Source organism: Misgurnus anguillicaudatus, chromosome 19 (assembly GCF_027580225.2).
Source record: "Misgurnus anguillicaudatus chromosome 19, ASM2758022v2, whole genome shotgun sequence".
Classification (NCBI taxonomy): Eukaryota; Metazoa; Chordata; class Actinopteri; order Cypriniformes; family Cobitidae; genus Misgurnus; species Misgurnus anguillicaudatus.
In genome coordinates, this window is record NC_073355.2 from 27,308,527 (window position 1) to 27,324,649 (window position 16,123).

The 16,123-nt window shown below is 36.0% G+C and overlaps 2 protein-coding genes across 6 annotated transcripts in view; both read left to right on the plus strand.

The window, feature by feature from the left end:
* slc1a9 (solute carrier family 1 member 9) overlaps positions 1 to 8,272 on the plus strand; it is a 32,501-nt gene extending 24,229 nt beyond the window's left edge. For all 4 annotated transcript variants that reach the window (XM_055194065.2, XM_055194067.2, XM_055194066.2 and 1 more), the window contains exons 8-11: positions 1,445 to 1,639; positions 4,349 to 4,483; positions 6,761 to 7,193; positions 7,881 to 8,272. In XM_055194065.2, coding sequence (XP_055050040.2) covers positions 1,445 to 1,639; positions 4,349 to 4,483; positions 6,761 to 7,193; positions 7,881 to 8,096 — 979 coding nt within the window. In that variant the 3' untranslated portion in view covers positions 8,097 to 8,272. The remainder of the gene's footprint in view (positions 1 to 1,444; positions 1,640 to 4,348; positions 4,484 to 6,760; positions 7,194 to 7,880) is intronic.
* Positions 8,273 to 9,517: 1,245 nt separating this feature from the next.
* On the plus strand, positions 9,518 to 16,028 carry fgf21 (fibroblast growth factor 21). Of its 2 annotated transcripts, XM_073857324.1 has the most exons (5): positions 9,518 to 11,925; positions 12,884 to 12,963; positions 13,342 to 13,445; positions 15,518 to 15,569; positions 15,689 to 16,028. In XM_073857324.1, the coding sequence occupies exons 1-5, from the start codon at positions 11,774 to 11,776 to the stop codon at positions 15,763 to 15,765; spliced, it is 465 nt and encodes a 154-aa protein (XP_073713425.1). In that variant the 5' UTR covers positions 9,518 to 11,773; the 3' UTR covers positions 15,766 to 16,028. The 2 variants fall into 2 exon arrangements, with proteins under 2 accessions (XP_073713425.1, XP_073713424.1); XM_073857323.1 differs by having other exon boundaries at positions 9,607 to 11,925; positions 15,518 to 16,028.
* Positions 16,029 to 16,123: the final 95 nt, after the last annotated feature.

A 16,123-nucleotide genomic window follows, 5' to 3' on the forward strand; every position in this document is an offset into this window, starting at 1 on the left:
CATTTGGTTAAAAACAATTGGTGTTGGCGTGAGAAACAAATACTGTCTCTGTTTTTGATATATCTCGACCACTTTGTCATGTAGGAAAAATGATGGTATGTGGTCGAAGATGTTTTATCCAAATATAACCAGATGCTTTTAACTAAAAAATCAAAGGGAGGATTTTATATATTGTTTTTAGACATGTAACAAATATTTCACATGATTCCCTCTTACAAAAATGAAATACCTTTGATGATATCCAGAAAAATTTGTTATTACTATTTCACAGTATATTTATCAATCTAAATGAGCGAGAATTTTTTTTTCCTTTTCTTAGGTGAAAATCCTCGTAAAAACATCTGGCAACTGTGTTCATCTATGTTAAAACATTTATTTCTTCATATAATTAATATTATCATTTTATGGTCTGATCACAATCTTTAGTAAAGTTGTTTTTGGTATTGTCTGTGATTGTGTGGATTTTTGACCTTGTGTGTGTGATGGTAATTTTGTCTGAGCTCCCCTGTCACTTCTCATCGAAGCCGTTTTTGCCAAAATTCAACTGTTTTCAGAAATGTTTTGTCTAGAGCTGTTATGGTACTGACATCAGCATTGGAAACAATTTTTTGTTATTAAAAAATGACATACTAAACACATAAATATGAAAAGAAAGAAAATTTGTGGCAAAGAGGAAAGTATAATCCTGATTTTTAAAACGTTTATACATTTAACAAGGGGCAGGGGGCAAACTCAAAACAAAGAAAATCTAATAAATGTAACATTTGAAAAAAATGGGAAAAGGTAATCAAGGGACACAAAATAAAGTTTAAAGCTAATAAAATTAAAATGTAAAGTTTTAATGATATTAAGGACAAAATGAATCTTTAATTATGAATCACCCACTCTGTGATTCGCAATCATGTGCTGTTTTATCCAGTTAGCGCAGCTTCTTTTGCTTAGTCTGTTGTGCTGCATGTGTTTGGTTTTGTGGGATTACGTCTGATGAGCCAAACAATTTTCTAAAATGCTAAACCAACTGTCAGTTTGGCACAGAATAAGCAAAACAATCATATCCTTTTTTTGTGGGTTATTGAGGACTTATGTTTATAGTAGACGTTTTTTCCCATTTACAATTGAATAATTAAAGGCGGGGTGCATGATCTCTGAAAGCCAATGTTGATATGTGAAATCACCTAAACAAACACACCCCTACCCCAATAGAATCTGGACCTTCTTTTGATAGACCAACCCCACACATACGCAACCCAGACAACGATGGCGGTTAGTAGACACGCCCCTTACTGGTATTGGCTACAAGTGTGTTTTGGTAGTCGGCCCGATTCAAAAATCACGCACCCCGCCTTTAAATTGTTGTTGTAACAATTATGGTCAATTTAATTAGCTAACTTCTTATGCTAGTGTACCTCTCTGTACTTTAACCCTCTTACTTTCTTTCTCACAGTGCTGGAACATTACCTGTGACGTTTCGATGTCTGGAGGAAAATCTGAAGATTGATAAGCGCGTAACTCGCTTTGTGCTGCCCATAGGAGCTACAGTAAACATGGATGGCACTGCACTCTATGAGGCTGTGGCGGCCATTTTCATAGCTCAGATGAATGACATCTACCTGGATGGAGGACAGATTATCACTGTTAGGTGAGGTGTTTTGAAACTGAAACCTTCGTCTTATGACAGCAATCAATAAAATAAAGAAAGCCTTTCATTACAATAGCAAAATCACTTTGTTATTCTGTCATTTTTTATGTATATTCTGTGAGAAAACAAACAGTTTGGTATTGTTTGTACTTTGATAAGCTATTTATATATTTAAATTATATTATACTACAGGTCCGTTGAATGCTTAAATCTGATTGGCTGATGGACATTCTGCGGTGTGCAATTATTTTCTGGGAAACGCATGGCGTATGTAGTTCCAGGCAGCTCTCTTGACCGCATTACACTTCTATATCACTTCGCATAGTTAACTATAATAACGGACTAACAAAAACAACATGACAGACGATTTTCTGAGGCAATAACAGAGCTGTTTAGAAATGCAAAGAGGTAGCCTCGTTCACACAATCTCTCTCTCGCTCACCCTCTCTCTCTCGCTCTCTTTTCTCTCTTTCTTCTCTCTGTGTTTCTGTCGTTCTCGTTCTCTTTCTAATAACTTCATTAATAACTGCATTAGAATGCTATCAACGCCTCTATTGTGAGCTTTAAAATGATGTTTTGGAGCAAGCAAAAGAGTCGATGGATGAGACGCAGAAGAAATAGTCCTACTCACAATAGCGATTTAAGTAAAAAAAAAAAATTCCTTTAAATATATCATATGATTGATGTATTGAGGTGTGGTAACCGTAGTATAAGTGGAATAATTGATGACCGGACGTTGAATTATTCAAAAAATAATACACACCCGAGGTGGTGATGTGACCACGACGCGAAGCCGAGTTACACTAGCTTATTACACAGATTGTTGGAATGCTTGATTCTGATTGGCAACATTTGCAGATTTGTTATTCTCAGATAAAAACCGCTCAAAACTAATAATGCATGCTGCAAATAATTTTTTATAGGTACAGTTTAATATTACACAAAAAATTTAATGTGAATATGTATTTTAACATACAACATTATATTTACAAATAATTAAACCAAATAGCGTGTTTGTGACATTTCAACGTCTTGTTTTATCTTAAAACCAAAATAAATGTGTTTTCCCCACGCAAGGTCTGCATTCGTTAATAATGAGCAAATAAAATATTTCAAATCAACATTTAATGTTCCTTACCTTACTTAATAGTTAAGTGGCTGTGTAATAAGCATGATAATGTACAGGCAGCCGATCGTGAAATAAGCCCCTTCAGTGTTCCTCTGCTTCGCGATAACAACTGGCTGCCTATACATTATCCCTTAATGCATTTGGCAAACAAAGATACTATTTAAGCTATACATTTTAATCAGTATGTCCCCTTTATGAGATCGAAGTCATACCCTTTACTTTGCTATTGCAATGCTTTACTTATTGCACTGCAGTAATTGACTGCTGGTAGTGTTCGCAAAGTGTTATATTGATTCATTATTGTTGTTTATTTCAGGTAAAATCTATTTTCTTTCACAAAGCATTTTAGTTTCTTTAATATTTGTCTCTTAATTCTCTGCTACAAACTGTTTTAATTGGAAACAAGAGTTGGGCTGTGAGTGGGGGTTTGATTTTGTTCTGTGGTGATGTTCAAAAGAAAACCAACAAAAAATTTGTCTAAACCACAGCTGAAATCTATGTGGAAGTTGTCACACACAGCCTGAATGCAGTCTTGATGCATGAGTCACATGCTTTGTTTTATGAGTCCTTTGGTCATGATGACATAACAATCTGGTTATTATTACAGTTATTATAATTGCTGTCTATTACTATTACATTCTAATAATGCTTGTAATTATAATACATGAACAGAGTAAAACATCTAACCTGCAGCTACATCACACACATGTTCCTCTTTCAACTCAGACTGAGATTAAATCTTACAATCTATTCCATCTCAATCTGCTTTTTCCATTATACAATTTTGTCATTGTTTTTCTTTTATTGAACTTCAAAAAAATCTTTTATCCGTATTTGCCACACAAGATGTGGGGTCTGCCACATGGTGTCGGTGGCCCCCAGAGGATCTACAGCGGTACTGCAGGGGGTTTGCCGTTTACTCGCTCTCAGTATAATGTAAAAAAAATACATTGGAATTGAAAGTAAAATGAAAATGTTGCTCGTGTTTTAAAGCTGGTCTCCAACCTTTTTGTAAGCAAGGGCCACCACAATTTATCAAACAATCTGGAGGGCTACTTTTTTAATATAGTTTACTTAAAACTTTTTTTGTTTTACTTGTTTATTTTTTTATTTTAGTATTTTATTTTATTTATGCTGAATTTTATTTTATTTTATTTTATTTTATTGCTTGTTGATATGTTTTATGGTTGCTTAAAATGTTAGCATACATAAAAGAAGCCAACCTAATATAAAAAATATGTAGAAAATAAATATTAAAATTAAGGTTATTAAAAGAATGTGATTTGACGGGCAACTCACAGACTCCGTGCGGGAACCATGTTGAAGACCACTGTTTTAAAGACACATACTTGTGCAAAGTATCCAAGTACTTTACAGTTCACACATGTTATTATGAACCTGGCTTACAATGAAACGCTCAATAAATTCGACATGTACTGTAACAGGGCCCCAGTCTCACAGCAAGTGGTTCTTTAGATTATGTCTGTCTATCTGTCACTGTCCACCTCATGCTGACTCGGTCATCTTCTGTCTCTTTCTTAGGTAATATAATACCCTGTGCTCTTCATTTCTCTCTCCAGTATGACGGCGACTTTAGCCAGTGTGGGAGCAGCCAGTATTCCCAGTGCAGGTCTGGTCACCATGTTGCTTATCCTGACCTCTGTGGGCCTTCCAACTCAGGACATCAGCCTGCTTGTCGCTGTTGATTGGCTTCTGTGAGTTTGCACACTTTTTGGCATGTGTACAAGGATGTCAGGTAAAATTACAACATTTTAAAGCAGGAACACAATGAATAGGGTTTATTATTGAACATTTTATTGGTGCCTTCTTATCAAAGGGATCACACGACTCAAATGGATTACTTACTTAGTATTTTGTGTCTTGTTTTTCAGTGCAAATATCTAACAGTTCTAACATTTTTTCTGAGAAGCAAGGTGACCCAAGATATTAAAGGGATAGTTCCCGAAAATGAAGTTGTTCAGAACCTGTATACATTTTTTTTGCCCTGCTAAACACAAATGAATATATCTGTAATCAAGCAGGAAACAGGAGCACCATTGACTTTAATAACAGGACAAAAATCCTCACAAACGATTTGGTTACAAACATTGCTCAAAATGTGTTCATTTGTGTTCAGCAAAACATAGAAATTGATGCAGGTTTAAAACAACTTGAGGGTGAGTACATGATGACTGAATTTAAATTTTTGGGTGAGCTATTCCTTTAAGTCTTGTTTTCTAAAAATTGACAAATTAAATTAAAATTTATGCTTAAAAAATTAAGAAAAATACACTTGAATTCAGGATTCAAAGTGTTAAAACTTAAGTTTATTTTTCTTAGCCTATTGGCACATTTTTATAGCATAGACTAACTTGATAATGTTGTTCAGAATAGAGGACTTAATATCTTAGGTCATTTTGCTTCTTAGTTAAAGGAACACACCACTGTTTTTCAATATTTCATTATGTTCTTACCTCAACTTAGACAAATTAATACATGCCTATCTTTTTTTGATGCGTGCACTTCATTTTTATACAGCGCCTTGTGAATGTGTTAGCATTTAGCCTAGCCCCATTCATTCCTATGGCTCCAAACAGGGATGAATTTAGAAGCCAACAAACACTTCCATGTTTTCCCTATTTAAAGACTGTTACATGAGTAGTTACATGAGTAAGTATGGTGGAGAAAAAATAAAACTTTTGTTTGGAGCCATAGGAATGAGTGGGGCTAGGCTAAATCCTAATGCTGCATTTACACCAGCGCGGTAGAGGCGTGAAGCGCGAGTGATTTCAATGTTAAGTCAATGTGAAGACGCGTTGACGTGAGTCTGGAGGTCTCGCAGCGCAGATGAGGCATTTGGCACGGCGCGGAAGATGCGTTTCCGCCTCATTCGCGCGTCTAGTTTGCGCGAACGGCGCAAATTGAGCGTCTGGCACGGTACGCGCGATATACGCGAATGGTGCTTTTTTTGCGTTTGACGCGAAATGCTGGCTGACACCCAAGTTGAAAAATTTGAACTTTGTCGAAATTACGCGCCACGTTAATCAATCAGGAGCCTGCTTGCTGCTGTGGCGGCAGCCCCGCCCGGAGTCACTCATTCAACCTGAAGGAATACTTGATATTGTTCGTAAGTCACCCGAAGCTATACTACACAAGTTCTTATTTCAATAGAGGAGACAAGAATAAAAAGGACCTCGCTTGGAAGAGTGTCAGTGAGGACATTGGGCAACCTGGTAAGTTGTAATTCACATTTCACTTTTGAGTCACGTGACGTTTATCGACCCGCGCCATATATTTTCCCCCTATAGTAAGGTTACCAAATACAAACCGGTAACTCTCTTGATAAATGCACAATCAACATCAGTCATCTTGCAAAGAGACAACCGCATAGCACTTGGCCCTCCCACAAGAAGCGGATTTTGCCTATGACGCGCGTCAAATGCTTGCTTTTTTCGGGCGTCTACTTTGCTCTACACGCGCAAATGCATTCAAACTGTTCAAGCGGCAAAAGTAGAAGCGATTTTGATGCCTGAAACGTGGTTGGTGTAAACGCAGCATAACACATTCAAGAAGTGCTGTGCAAAGATTAAAAGTGCACGCATTGGAAAAAGATAGGTATGTATTAATTAATCTAAGTTGAAGAAAAACATGGTAAAATATTGAAAAACTGTGGTGTTTTCCTTTAAATGTATTTTGATTTAGAGATTAGTACTAGAAAATTAGACAAAATACTTAGTAAGAAATAAATTTTTTGTAGTGCAGTACAATGTTTTAAGTTCTTGGCTCAGGTTATGTATGCCGGTATGTCAGGGTCACAGCTATGAGGTCAAAGGTAGCAACAATTATAGGGGCCCACAGGTGCAGCCCTTTGATATATATGACCGTGTGTCTGGGAAAGAGTCTAGCACCAAACCTGACTGTCCTCGTAAACATAACTGGTTATTCCAGCTGTTCTTTATCAGCACCCTAAGCTGTATTTTGTCTGTCTTCAGTGACCGAATGCGCACCTCCATTAACGTGGTGGGTGACTCTATCGGGGCAGGCATAGTTGACCACCTATCCCGGGCTGAGCTCGCCATACTTGACAAGGACATCCCTCTATCAGATGAGAATTTCATTCCTCCTCCACCTCTCTTCACTGGCATAGACCTGATAGATCCTCTTAAACCGCCCGAACTCCCCCCTCGCTCCCCGCGTCCTCCCAAGCTCAACCATCACGCCCCATCTCTGACCCCGTCGCAATCTATGTCGCACTCCATCCCACACTCGCCCCGATCCGTTCGTTCTCCATCACCTCACTCCATTCGTTCCCCCTCCCCTCGTTCCGTGTGCTCTCACTCCCCGAGGCCTTTTCGAACGCACTCTCCGCGGCTTTTGCGGATGGGGGAGCCTGGATACTGTGCCCTGCCCACTTACGACAACCAGGTGAGAATTTGCAATTATGCGAATGTTAGCTAATACCTTTCTTTTGAAAAGTAATCGTGAAGAGGTCACTATTCTAACTTTATGAATTGTTTTAATGCTCATATTCCAGTTTTCAGTGTTTTTATATCTTTAAAGGTGCAGTGTGTAATTTTTAGAAGGATCTTTTGACAGAAATGCAAAATAATATACAAAACATATTATCAGGGGTGTATAAAGACCTTTTATAATGAACCATTATGTTTTTATTACTTTAGAATGAGACGTTTTTATCTACATACACTTATGTGGAAGTTGCCATTTTGTGCCGCCATGTTTCTACAGTAGCCCTTAATGGACAAACTTTTTGTACTAAGTTGTCTCCGACAATGACATCGGTGGCATCTACCATAGTTTTTCTATGCTTTTCAAAAGCGAGGGGTGAGCAGTGGACTGAGCTGTTGGTTGCAATTTGCAACCTCACCACTAGATGCCGCTAAAAGTTACACACTGCAACCTTTAAGACGGAAATGACATGACTTGTGTAAAGATAATAATAATGATAATAATAGTAGTAGTAGTAATTGTGAAATCAATTATTTTGTTATAATATATTAGGCCCAACACATTCTAGAAATATACAATATATGGATACAAAGGGAAATGTGTTTTACAAATAGTCACAACTCTTTATCATCTCACATCCTGCAGATTCCCACACTCCCTCGAGGTTTCCGAAAGCGAGAGCGAGACCGGGAGAGTGACAGGGAAAGGGAGAGACTGCGAGAACGAGAACGCGATAAAGGCAGCGAGACGGAGGACGACGAAGAGAAAGAAAGAATGATGGATGAAGGAAGCGACGGAGAGGAAAGCGACGACACGGCGTACGACAGACGTCACGCCATTCCACCATGTGATCTTCCCTGAAGACACACAGATCTGTACCATGTTTGCATCATACTCCATTTCAGCTCCCATCTTTCTGGATGAAAGCTGACTTTTTTTTAGCAGGGACTTCTAGCGTATCCGTGTGTGTTGTGCTTTATTTTGCTTGGGAAATTGTGATTGAGAAATAAATTCAGGGTAAACTGTCTTCCTTAAAAGCTTATCGGTTTATTTTACTAACAGAAAGTGTTTTCCCCGTTTCCTGGTAACCAATTTGCTCATTCATAGTAGCGTGATTTGCTTTTATGGGAGTTTGATGATAAACCGGATGAGTGGCTTTGATTATTTATTACACTTGTTCTGTTAGTCTTAATTTTATTGTGTTCGACCTCTGTCATATTTAAGTGACGTAGGCTATTAGGCTACCGGTCGTAACACGGGATTTCACCGCACTTAGGTTTATACAGTAAATCCCAAGTTTACTCAATTACTCAAATTTCCCAACTTCCTGTTTTAATTTAATAGACTATATATATATATATATATATATATATATATATATATATATATATATATATATATATATATATATATATATATATATATGCCGTACCATATATCCTCGTCCAGTACAATGTAAACAGAAATAACAAGAGGCAATTGAAGCAATTCGTGGCAGTTGGTTTTTGTAAACTGTTTGAAGTTGTCTCAGATCTCATATTATGATTTGTTAGGTTTTTCTTCAGATGACGATGAGGACTTTTAAAGCTGTGACTAACATGAGGAAGTTTCTCTGCGCCCCCTTCATGTTCTGCTGTCAACATGGCTCAAAAACATTGCATGTGTAGATTTACCATTAGATTGTTTAGATTAGTGTGCATGACGTTTAGACAGGCTCGTACACTTTAATGTTACCGGCAAGAGAAGTTACTCAAGCCTTACGTAGTACATGCCATCTGTCTTCTCACAGGTCATCTACTTCTGTTATACAATAACCGAGCGATTAGTTGATCTGTCGACTGTTCGAGCTTATGCCAATCATGGCGATCTAGACGTTTATAAACGCTCCTGTTGGAGACAATAATTTCAACTAGATCTGTTTAGTAACATGTTTTTTTTTATTTTAGACCGCAGTGAAATTAAACAGGGACCAAAGGAGACTTTCACTGTTCATTATTTTCCTCAGAACAAGAGCCCATAATAATTTTTTATGAATTTGATCATTTATCATTCATTTCTTCCCAAACTAAATTAGTTGTGTTGTTCGTTTTATGCTTAATTGTCTCAGTTTTTCTTTGCTCCTATGAAATTTTATAAATCAGGGTTCCCACGGGTCCTTGAAATCCTTGAAAGTTTGTGAATCTGGGGTAAATAATTCAAGGCCCTGGGAAGTTTTTGAAAATATACATACATAGATACAGGTCATTGAAAGACGTTTCCTGAAGAAAAAAATAAATCCATATTATTCCCTGTGTAGTGTAGGATAATATCATAAATATTCTAGAACATGCTAAACCGTTTCGCTTTAAATGCTTATATCTTCTGTATGTGAATGTTGATTCATACCAGAATGATTTTTTGCATAGTGGTGTTTGACACATGAAAACGTCTCGGGTTACGTATGTAACTGTTGTTCCCTGAGAAGGGAACGAGACGCTGCGTCTCGCTTGCCATACTTCCTACGTCCCTGTAATGCCGTTTTTGGCAACATTTCAGATAGCGATATACTTCCTGGCTCCTGCATCACCCTGTCTTTGTCGTTAAACCTCATCATTGGTTGAATTTGATATACACATTCAGACACACTTACTCCTGGAGGCGTCCTCAAAGTGTCACTGCAGTGACACAGCGTGAGTTCCCTCAAAAGGGAACTGTAACAATGTATCTTAAAACGTAACACAATGTAACCTTGCTCTCACTTGAAATGTATCCTCGCATTTAGTCCTTGAATTTAAGGGTATTGGACTTGGAAAGTCCTTGAAAGGTCCTTGAATTTGAAGTTAACTAAGGTGTGGGAACCCTGATAAATAACACTTTAGCCAAAGCTGATACTTAAACAAATCTATCAAAAAGCACCCTGAAAAAGTCTTTATGAGTAACTTTTGTGTTATTGTTATTTAATTTAATGGCTTATCTTTATTGTGTAGTATTTATTATGTCGCACTCGAGCTTAATTTTAGATTGGGGTGTATGTCTTTTATCTAGCTGATGTATTTATTACTTTATTATGGTACGCTTGACTTTAGTTTTCCTGTGAACTGTATTTTAGTCTCTGAAATGGCTTCCACTAAGTTCCAAATAGCACATCAGCTGCTGTCTGTTGTGTAATAAAATCAATACACTTAAATGATTCAAGTGGTTTGTGCTTTCATGTTTCTCAGCTAGAATCTCTACATCTTATTCACCACGTGGCACATTTAAATCCTAGCTCGGCATGCTTTGTCCTTAGACTTGGATATTTTTAAACGAATGGACAAACAAAATCGCATAACAGACGAGCAGTGGCCCCCCTTCATAGAGAGTCGAAATTTACTCTCGCATAATGATGAGACAAAGACATCAAAACACTTAATCCGCTAAAGAAAATAGAGGGATAGACGAGGAGAGGAGCAGATGGCCAGAAAGACGTCAATCCTTCTCATTCCTCCGAGGAAAACAGTGGGGCAGGAAAGAGATGATTACTTGGGACATTGACGTTGGTTGTGGAGACCCTGGACGTCAGAGAGATGAAGGGGGAGATTAAGGGTGTTGTATTAGGATGCTGCCTGATAGAAAGGCTAAATGGCCGTTTTATTGAATGAATAAAGGTAAATCAAACAAATGTAACAAAATATAAAAGAGGATATCAGGGTATTTGACACAAAAAGCTGTCCATTCATGTTAAGTCATATTTCCCTTAATGACCCCTGTAAAACTCATCTGTCAACACTTGAACTGAGAATGTTTATTAATAATTTACAGGGATGCGACAATTATTTACAGAACATTACTGACATTCATGCACGCTCAACACATGTGGGTAGGGCTTGTGTGTCTCTTTTTTTAAACATATGTGTTTGTATATCTTTAGTTCCAGTCTTGTTTTATTTAGCAAAACATGCCCATCTTAACTTGCTCATAAATAAATGTTAATACTGTAGATTATGACCTGATGTCACAGCGCCCTCTATAGCTGAGGAGAAGCTAGTGCAGCGTCCCAAACTCCTGTCATCACTGAGTGCGTACAGATGCTCCTGTGAGCTCATTTTATGGTCTCCTATCTGGCTGATGTTTAAACTGCCCCCTCCGATCTTTTTTGAACTATAGCTAAAAACACTTTGTATTAAATAAACAGCTATCAATCTAATACGCTTTTTATGTGTGGAAAATACGTATTTCTCCTCTGGATGCCAGGATGAACTGCGTGACTTCACCGACCAACATAAGAGTTTCCCCATCAGTTTATCCTTGGTCATTTCCTGAAAACAATTTTGTTATCATTTTTCCTTTTTATATGTTAATGACTCATGGATTCTCTCTCATAGCTTCTATATAAATAAGATATTACAGCACATCCTTTACAACAATTATAGGTCTTGGAGATATCACTTCACGCTCCCCTTATCAGATAGATTACAGTTTAGTTCATTGACTTTTCTTTTTTTTTAATTGTGCTCTGCTTTTAAGAGATTTGAATTGAATTATTATAGGGTTTTTTTTTATACCTTGCATTTTTACAGATGCCCACCTGCACAGCTCAGTCTATCATGTTTTTTGCTGCCTTATTTAGTTTTCTTATAGTTTTTCCCCATCTTCATTTGTGCATGTATGTTCCTGCACAGAGTGTGCTTTTACTCTTCAGCAGTCAGGTCAGGGAACAACTACTCTACACAGTTACTGAATTATAATTAATGTCATTTTTACGTTTTATGTACTGATTTCAATGTGATATTTTTTGTTTTTACACTGCTTATAAATATTACAGTGTTATTTTCTACTCTACAAAAAATGACTTTTTTACGTAGTATTTTAGTAAAAATTCTCAAATTAAGATGTATATTCTTGATGAGGACCTAACAAAATAAGTCCAGCTTTTAGACAAAAATATACAATTTAAGTAAATTGAGCAAAACGAGCAAAAATGGAGTGAGAATTTTTTTTCTTGAATTAAATGTTTAAGACAAAAGTAAACTTATTTCAATATTTTTTTCTCACCCCATTGGCAGATATTTTTGCTTGTGTTAAGCACACATTCACTTAAATTGTATATTTTTGTGTAAAAACTAGACTTATGTATTCAGGTCCTTTTACGCATGAAGCAGATACATCTTGATTTAAAAGTTTTTAGATATTTCTACTTATAACAAGACAGAAATACTAAGTAAAAAAGTATTTTTTTCACTGTAAAAAATTTCTGTAGAAATTACAGTATTACTGGGAACTAGCTGCCAGTAACTTACGGTAGATTTTACATTTATGTTATTTACTGGCAACAGTTTGTTCAAAGTTAAATGAACATGAAACATTTTCAGTCTTTATCTTCTACAGTAAGTTACTGGCAACCAGCTGCATAATTACAGTAAATTTTTTACAGTCAGATTGATTTTCTAACTTTAGAGTTTAGATTTTGCTTGTTTTACTTGTGCTGCTATCTCCTGTCATTCATCTTTACATCCTTGTGCTATACCTGGAATTAGTATTTTTAATATATTTTAGCCTACGTGGTAACAACTTTAATTAGCTTCATGCTTTCAGTTGTTTCTCAATCTATGCACGTCATGGTGTAATTATATGATGAGTTATTGTTAGTAAATGTGTTCATGTATGTGTCTGTGTGTGTTTTTTAATTTAGAGAACAAAATACGAGGACTGTTTCTTGAAATTAGTGATGATGGCTCGGTTAAAGGGTCTTCAACACAAAACCGTAATTGTAAGTAAAATTTTTCCCGCAGCTAATATATTTACAGTGCTGTAGTCATGATACATTTAGCAGGGGAATTTTTATCAAACAGGGGTGCGTTTCCCAAAAGCATCGACGTTAGCTATCGTCGTTGTTACCATTGAACTCTATTGGTAAGACAGAACTTGTGACCATAGTTGCTTTCGGGAAACGCACCCCAGATCAGTTAAAATTTGCAATCATATGAGTGTGATTTAGTAAATAGTAGCGAATTTGTAATATTTTGGTGTGATGTGAATTGCAATTGAATTGCTTTGGCAGTGGTGGTTAATATCTGGGGTCCAAAGGTGCATGATATACATTAATAGTGTTCTGTAGAATTGACTGAGGTGTGGTGCTGTGCTACAGGTGTACTGGAAATGCGGTCAGTGAAAGCGGGTGGGACGGTCATCAGAGGTGTAGCTTCATCTCTCTTTCTCTGTGTGAACAATGAAGGACAACTGAGAGGACAGGTATTTAAATTAAAAATGTGTAACATCTAATAGAGTATATGTGACCCTGGACCACAAAACCTGAAAATTGAGATTTATACATCATCTGAAAGCTGAATGAATTAGCTTTCCATTGATGTATGATTTGGCTGAGATACAGCTATTTACAAATCTGGAATATGAGGGTGCAAAAAATAAGAACATTTAGAAAATCACCTTAAAGTTGTCCAAATATAGTCCTGAGCAAATAATAATAATAATTTACTCTAAAACATTTACAAAATATCTTTAAAGAATATGATCTTTACTTAATATCATAATGATTTTTGTCATAAAAGAAAAATTGATAATTTTGACCCACACAATATATTTTTGGCTATTGCCACAAACATATGCATGTTCCTGAGAAAATGTCTTTTAAATCTTTAAGTCTTTATGGGGCGGTTTCCCGGACATGGATTAGACTAGTCGTAGACTAAAACATTTTTAAGAGCTGTCCAAACTGAAAACAACTTGCACTGACATATCTTAAAATACACCAGGGCCTTTGTTTTGCCTCAAAATGCACACTGGTAATGTTTTTAGTAAGGCATATTTGTTAAAACTAGTTATATTTCCTAATTAAACTAAGGCCTAGTCCTGGATTAAGCTAATCCCTGTCCGGGAAACCGCCCCCTTATGATGTTGGTAATACCACAGTAGGGGTGCAAACTAACATAATTGTAACAGAGATATTTTACATAGTTACACAGGGCTGAGCAGTCTGGGTTTTTTTCTCATTGTCAAAAGATGATTATGAATACACTATTAGGCAAAAAATGTTTTTTTTTGTCTAAATTATGTGGTCCTTTCAAAAACATCTATCCATATGCATTGATGTATTGGATGGTTAGATAAGGGATCATGGATGGATGGATGAATGTGTGGATATCTATATATTAGTCATATTGAATTATTTGTGTTTAAATAGAAATTTCTAGCAATTATTACAATAATCTTGCAAAAATTGCGACTTTGTCTGTTACAATTAACCCCACTTATGGGCTAAGTTTTAACATTTGCTTTTCTGTCATTTTTGGCATACTACTTGTATAACAATGATAAGTTCCACAAACAAACTAATTGTTCATTTGTAGCAGAGATATGTGTTGCTTGTGTAAAAATATGATGAATCTGACTTGATTTAGCCAAAAAGGACGCAAAAAAGTAAACTGCAGCACTTTGTGGTTTTTAAAGCATTATCTAACAGACAGATAGATAGTTCAGTATTGTATTTGACTCGTTAAATGTGAAAACCCAGCTAAAGTTATTTTTGCTCATTTTTATATAAGCATCCTACAAAATGTAAAGAACATTCTGTAAAAATATAACCTTGATATCTTAAACTCTTAGGCCACCATGCTACCATTAGATATGTTAATATACTGTATAGTGATCATATATAATTATTTCTCAGTCTCTTTATTAGAATACAACCAGGAAATACAGGAAATGTGTATGTAGTATTAAAAACAGTCTAAAAGTATAAGCTGAAGTGTCAAGTATTTAGGGTGAACTCCCCTTCCACTTGAGCAAAAGCAGGCAGCTGTAGGATCTCTTAAACCTAAATGAAACTAAATCCTAATTTCTAATTCTAATCGAATGACTTCAGGACTTTAGTCTCCTCAAAAAAGCTCAAGATGTGCATGTTTCGTGCACACTAAATAGGTCACACTAAATACTGACTGATGCCTGAAGAAGGAATTTAGTTCTGAAAATTGTTTTGTTTTTAATTTTGTGTACATATTTTCTGTATTTTCAATTTGTATCTTAATAAAAAGAGTGAAAAATAAATATGGATGGGCATTAAAACTTTGATAAAACAACTTATAATAAACCCATGATTTACTCACCCTCAAACCATGCGAGATGCAAATTTCCATCATTTTTTACACAATCACATTGTCTAAGAAGGCGGTGTTACCGGAAGCTAGTTATTTTAATTTGTAAAGTTTTAAATACAGATTACTTATGTAAAGAATGGATTCACACATACATTAAAAGAATTGGAAGAGCTAGGGACTGATTTTTTTTTTTACATTTTTCTCTTTCAGGGAGAGTATGCTGAAGAGGACTGCATCTTTAAGGAATTGCTACTGGAAAATGGTTATTCTTGTTTCCTATCTCCACACAATGGACTTTCTGTGTCACTCCTTTCGTCGAAGCAGTCTAGGCTGAAACATTGCCCTGAAAGCTCTCTGTTTCTTCCGATTATACCTACACAGTTTATGATTCCAGCGAGAGAAAACAGCCAGATACAAGAGGTGAAACAGTATATTCAAGACGTAAATCTGGACTCTGACGACCCACTTGGAATGGCACATCAGTCGCACATACAGAGCATTTTCAGCCCTAGTCTGTACACTTAGTTTTACAGTGTAACCGATATCAAGGTTGTCCAGCTTTAAGTGTTTTGTTACTTGAAACCTTATTTATTTTTTCAAATATATTTATTTATTTACTATTGTATAATAATTATTTAATATAATTTATGGATAAAACGTTAATTTAATGGTCGAAATCTGCGTAAAAAAAAAGAAAACATTCCACCTTTAGTGTGTATTATTTGTCCGAGTCAATATGTTTGTCTGATAAAAAGTTTTAATAAATATAAATAAACAAACAAATGTGGTTAGTCTTTCACATTTACATTGCACATA

Coding starts and splice junctions, on each gene's coding strand:
- fgf21 (XM_073857323.1), top strand. CDS start 11,774: ATGCCCACCTGCACAGCTCAGTCTATCATGTTTTTTGCTGCCTTATTT. Junction 11,926..12,883: donor AGGGAACAACTACTCTACAC/AGTTACTGAATT, acceptor GTTTTTTAATTT/AGAGAACAAAATACGAGGAC. Junction 12,964..13,341: donor TTCAACACAAAACCGTAATT/GTAAGTAAAATT, acceptor GCTGTGCTACAG/GTGTACTGGAAATGCGGTCA.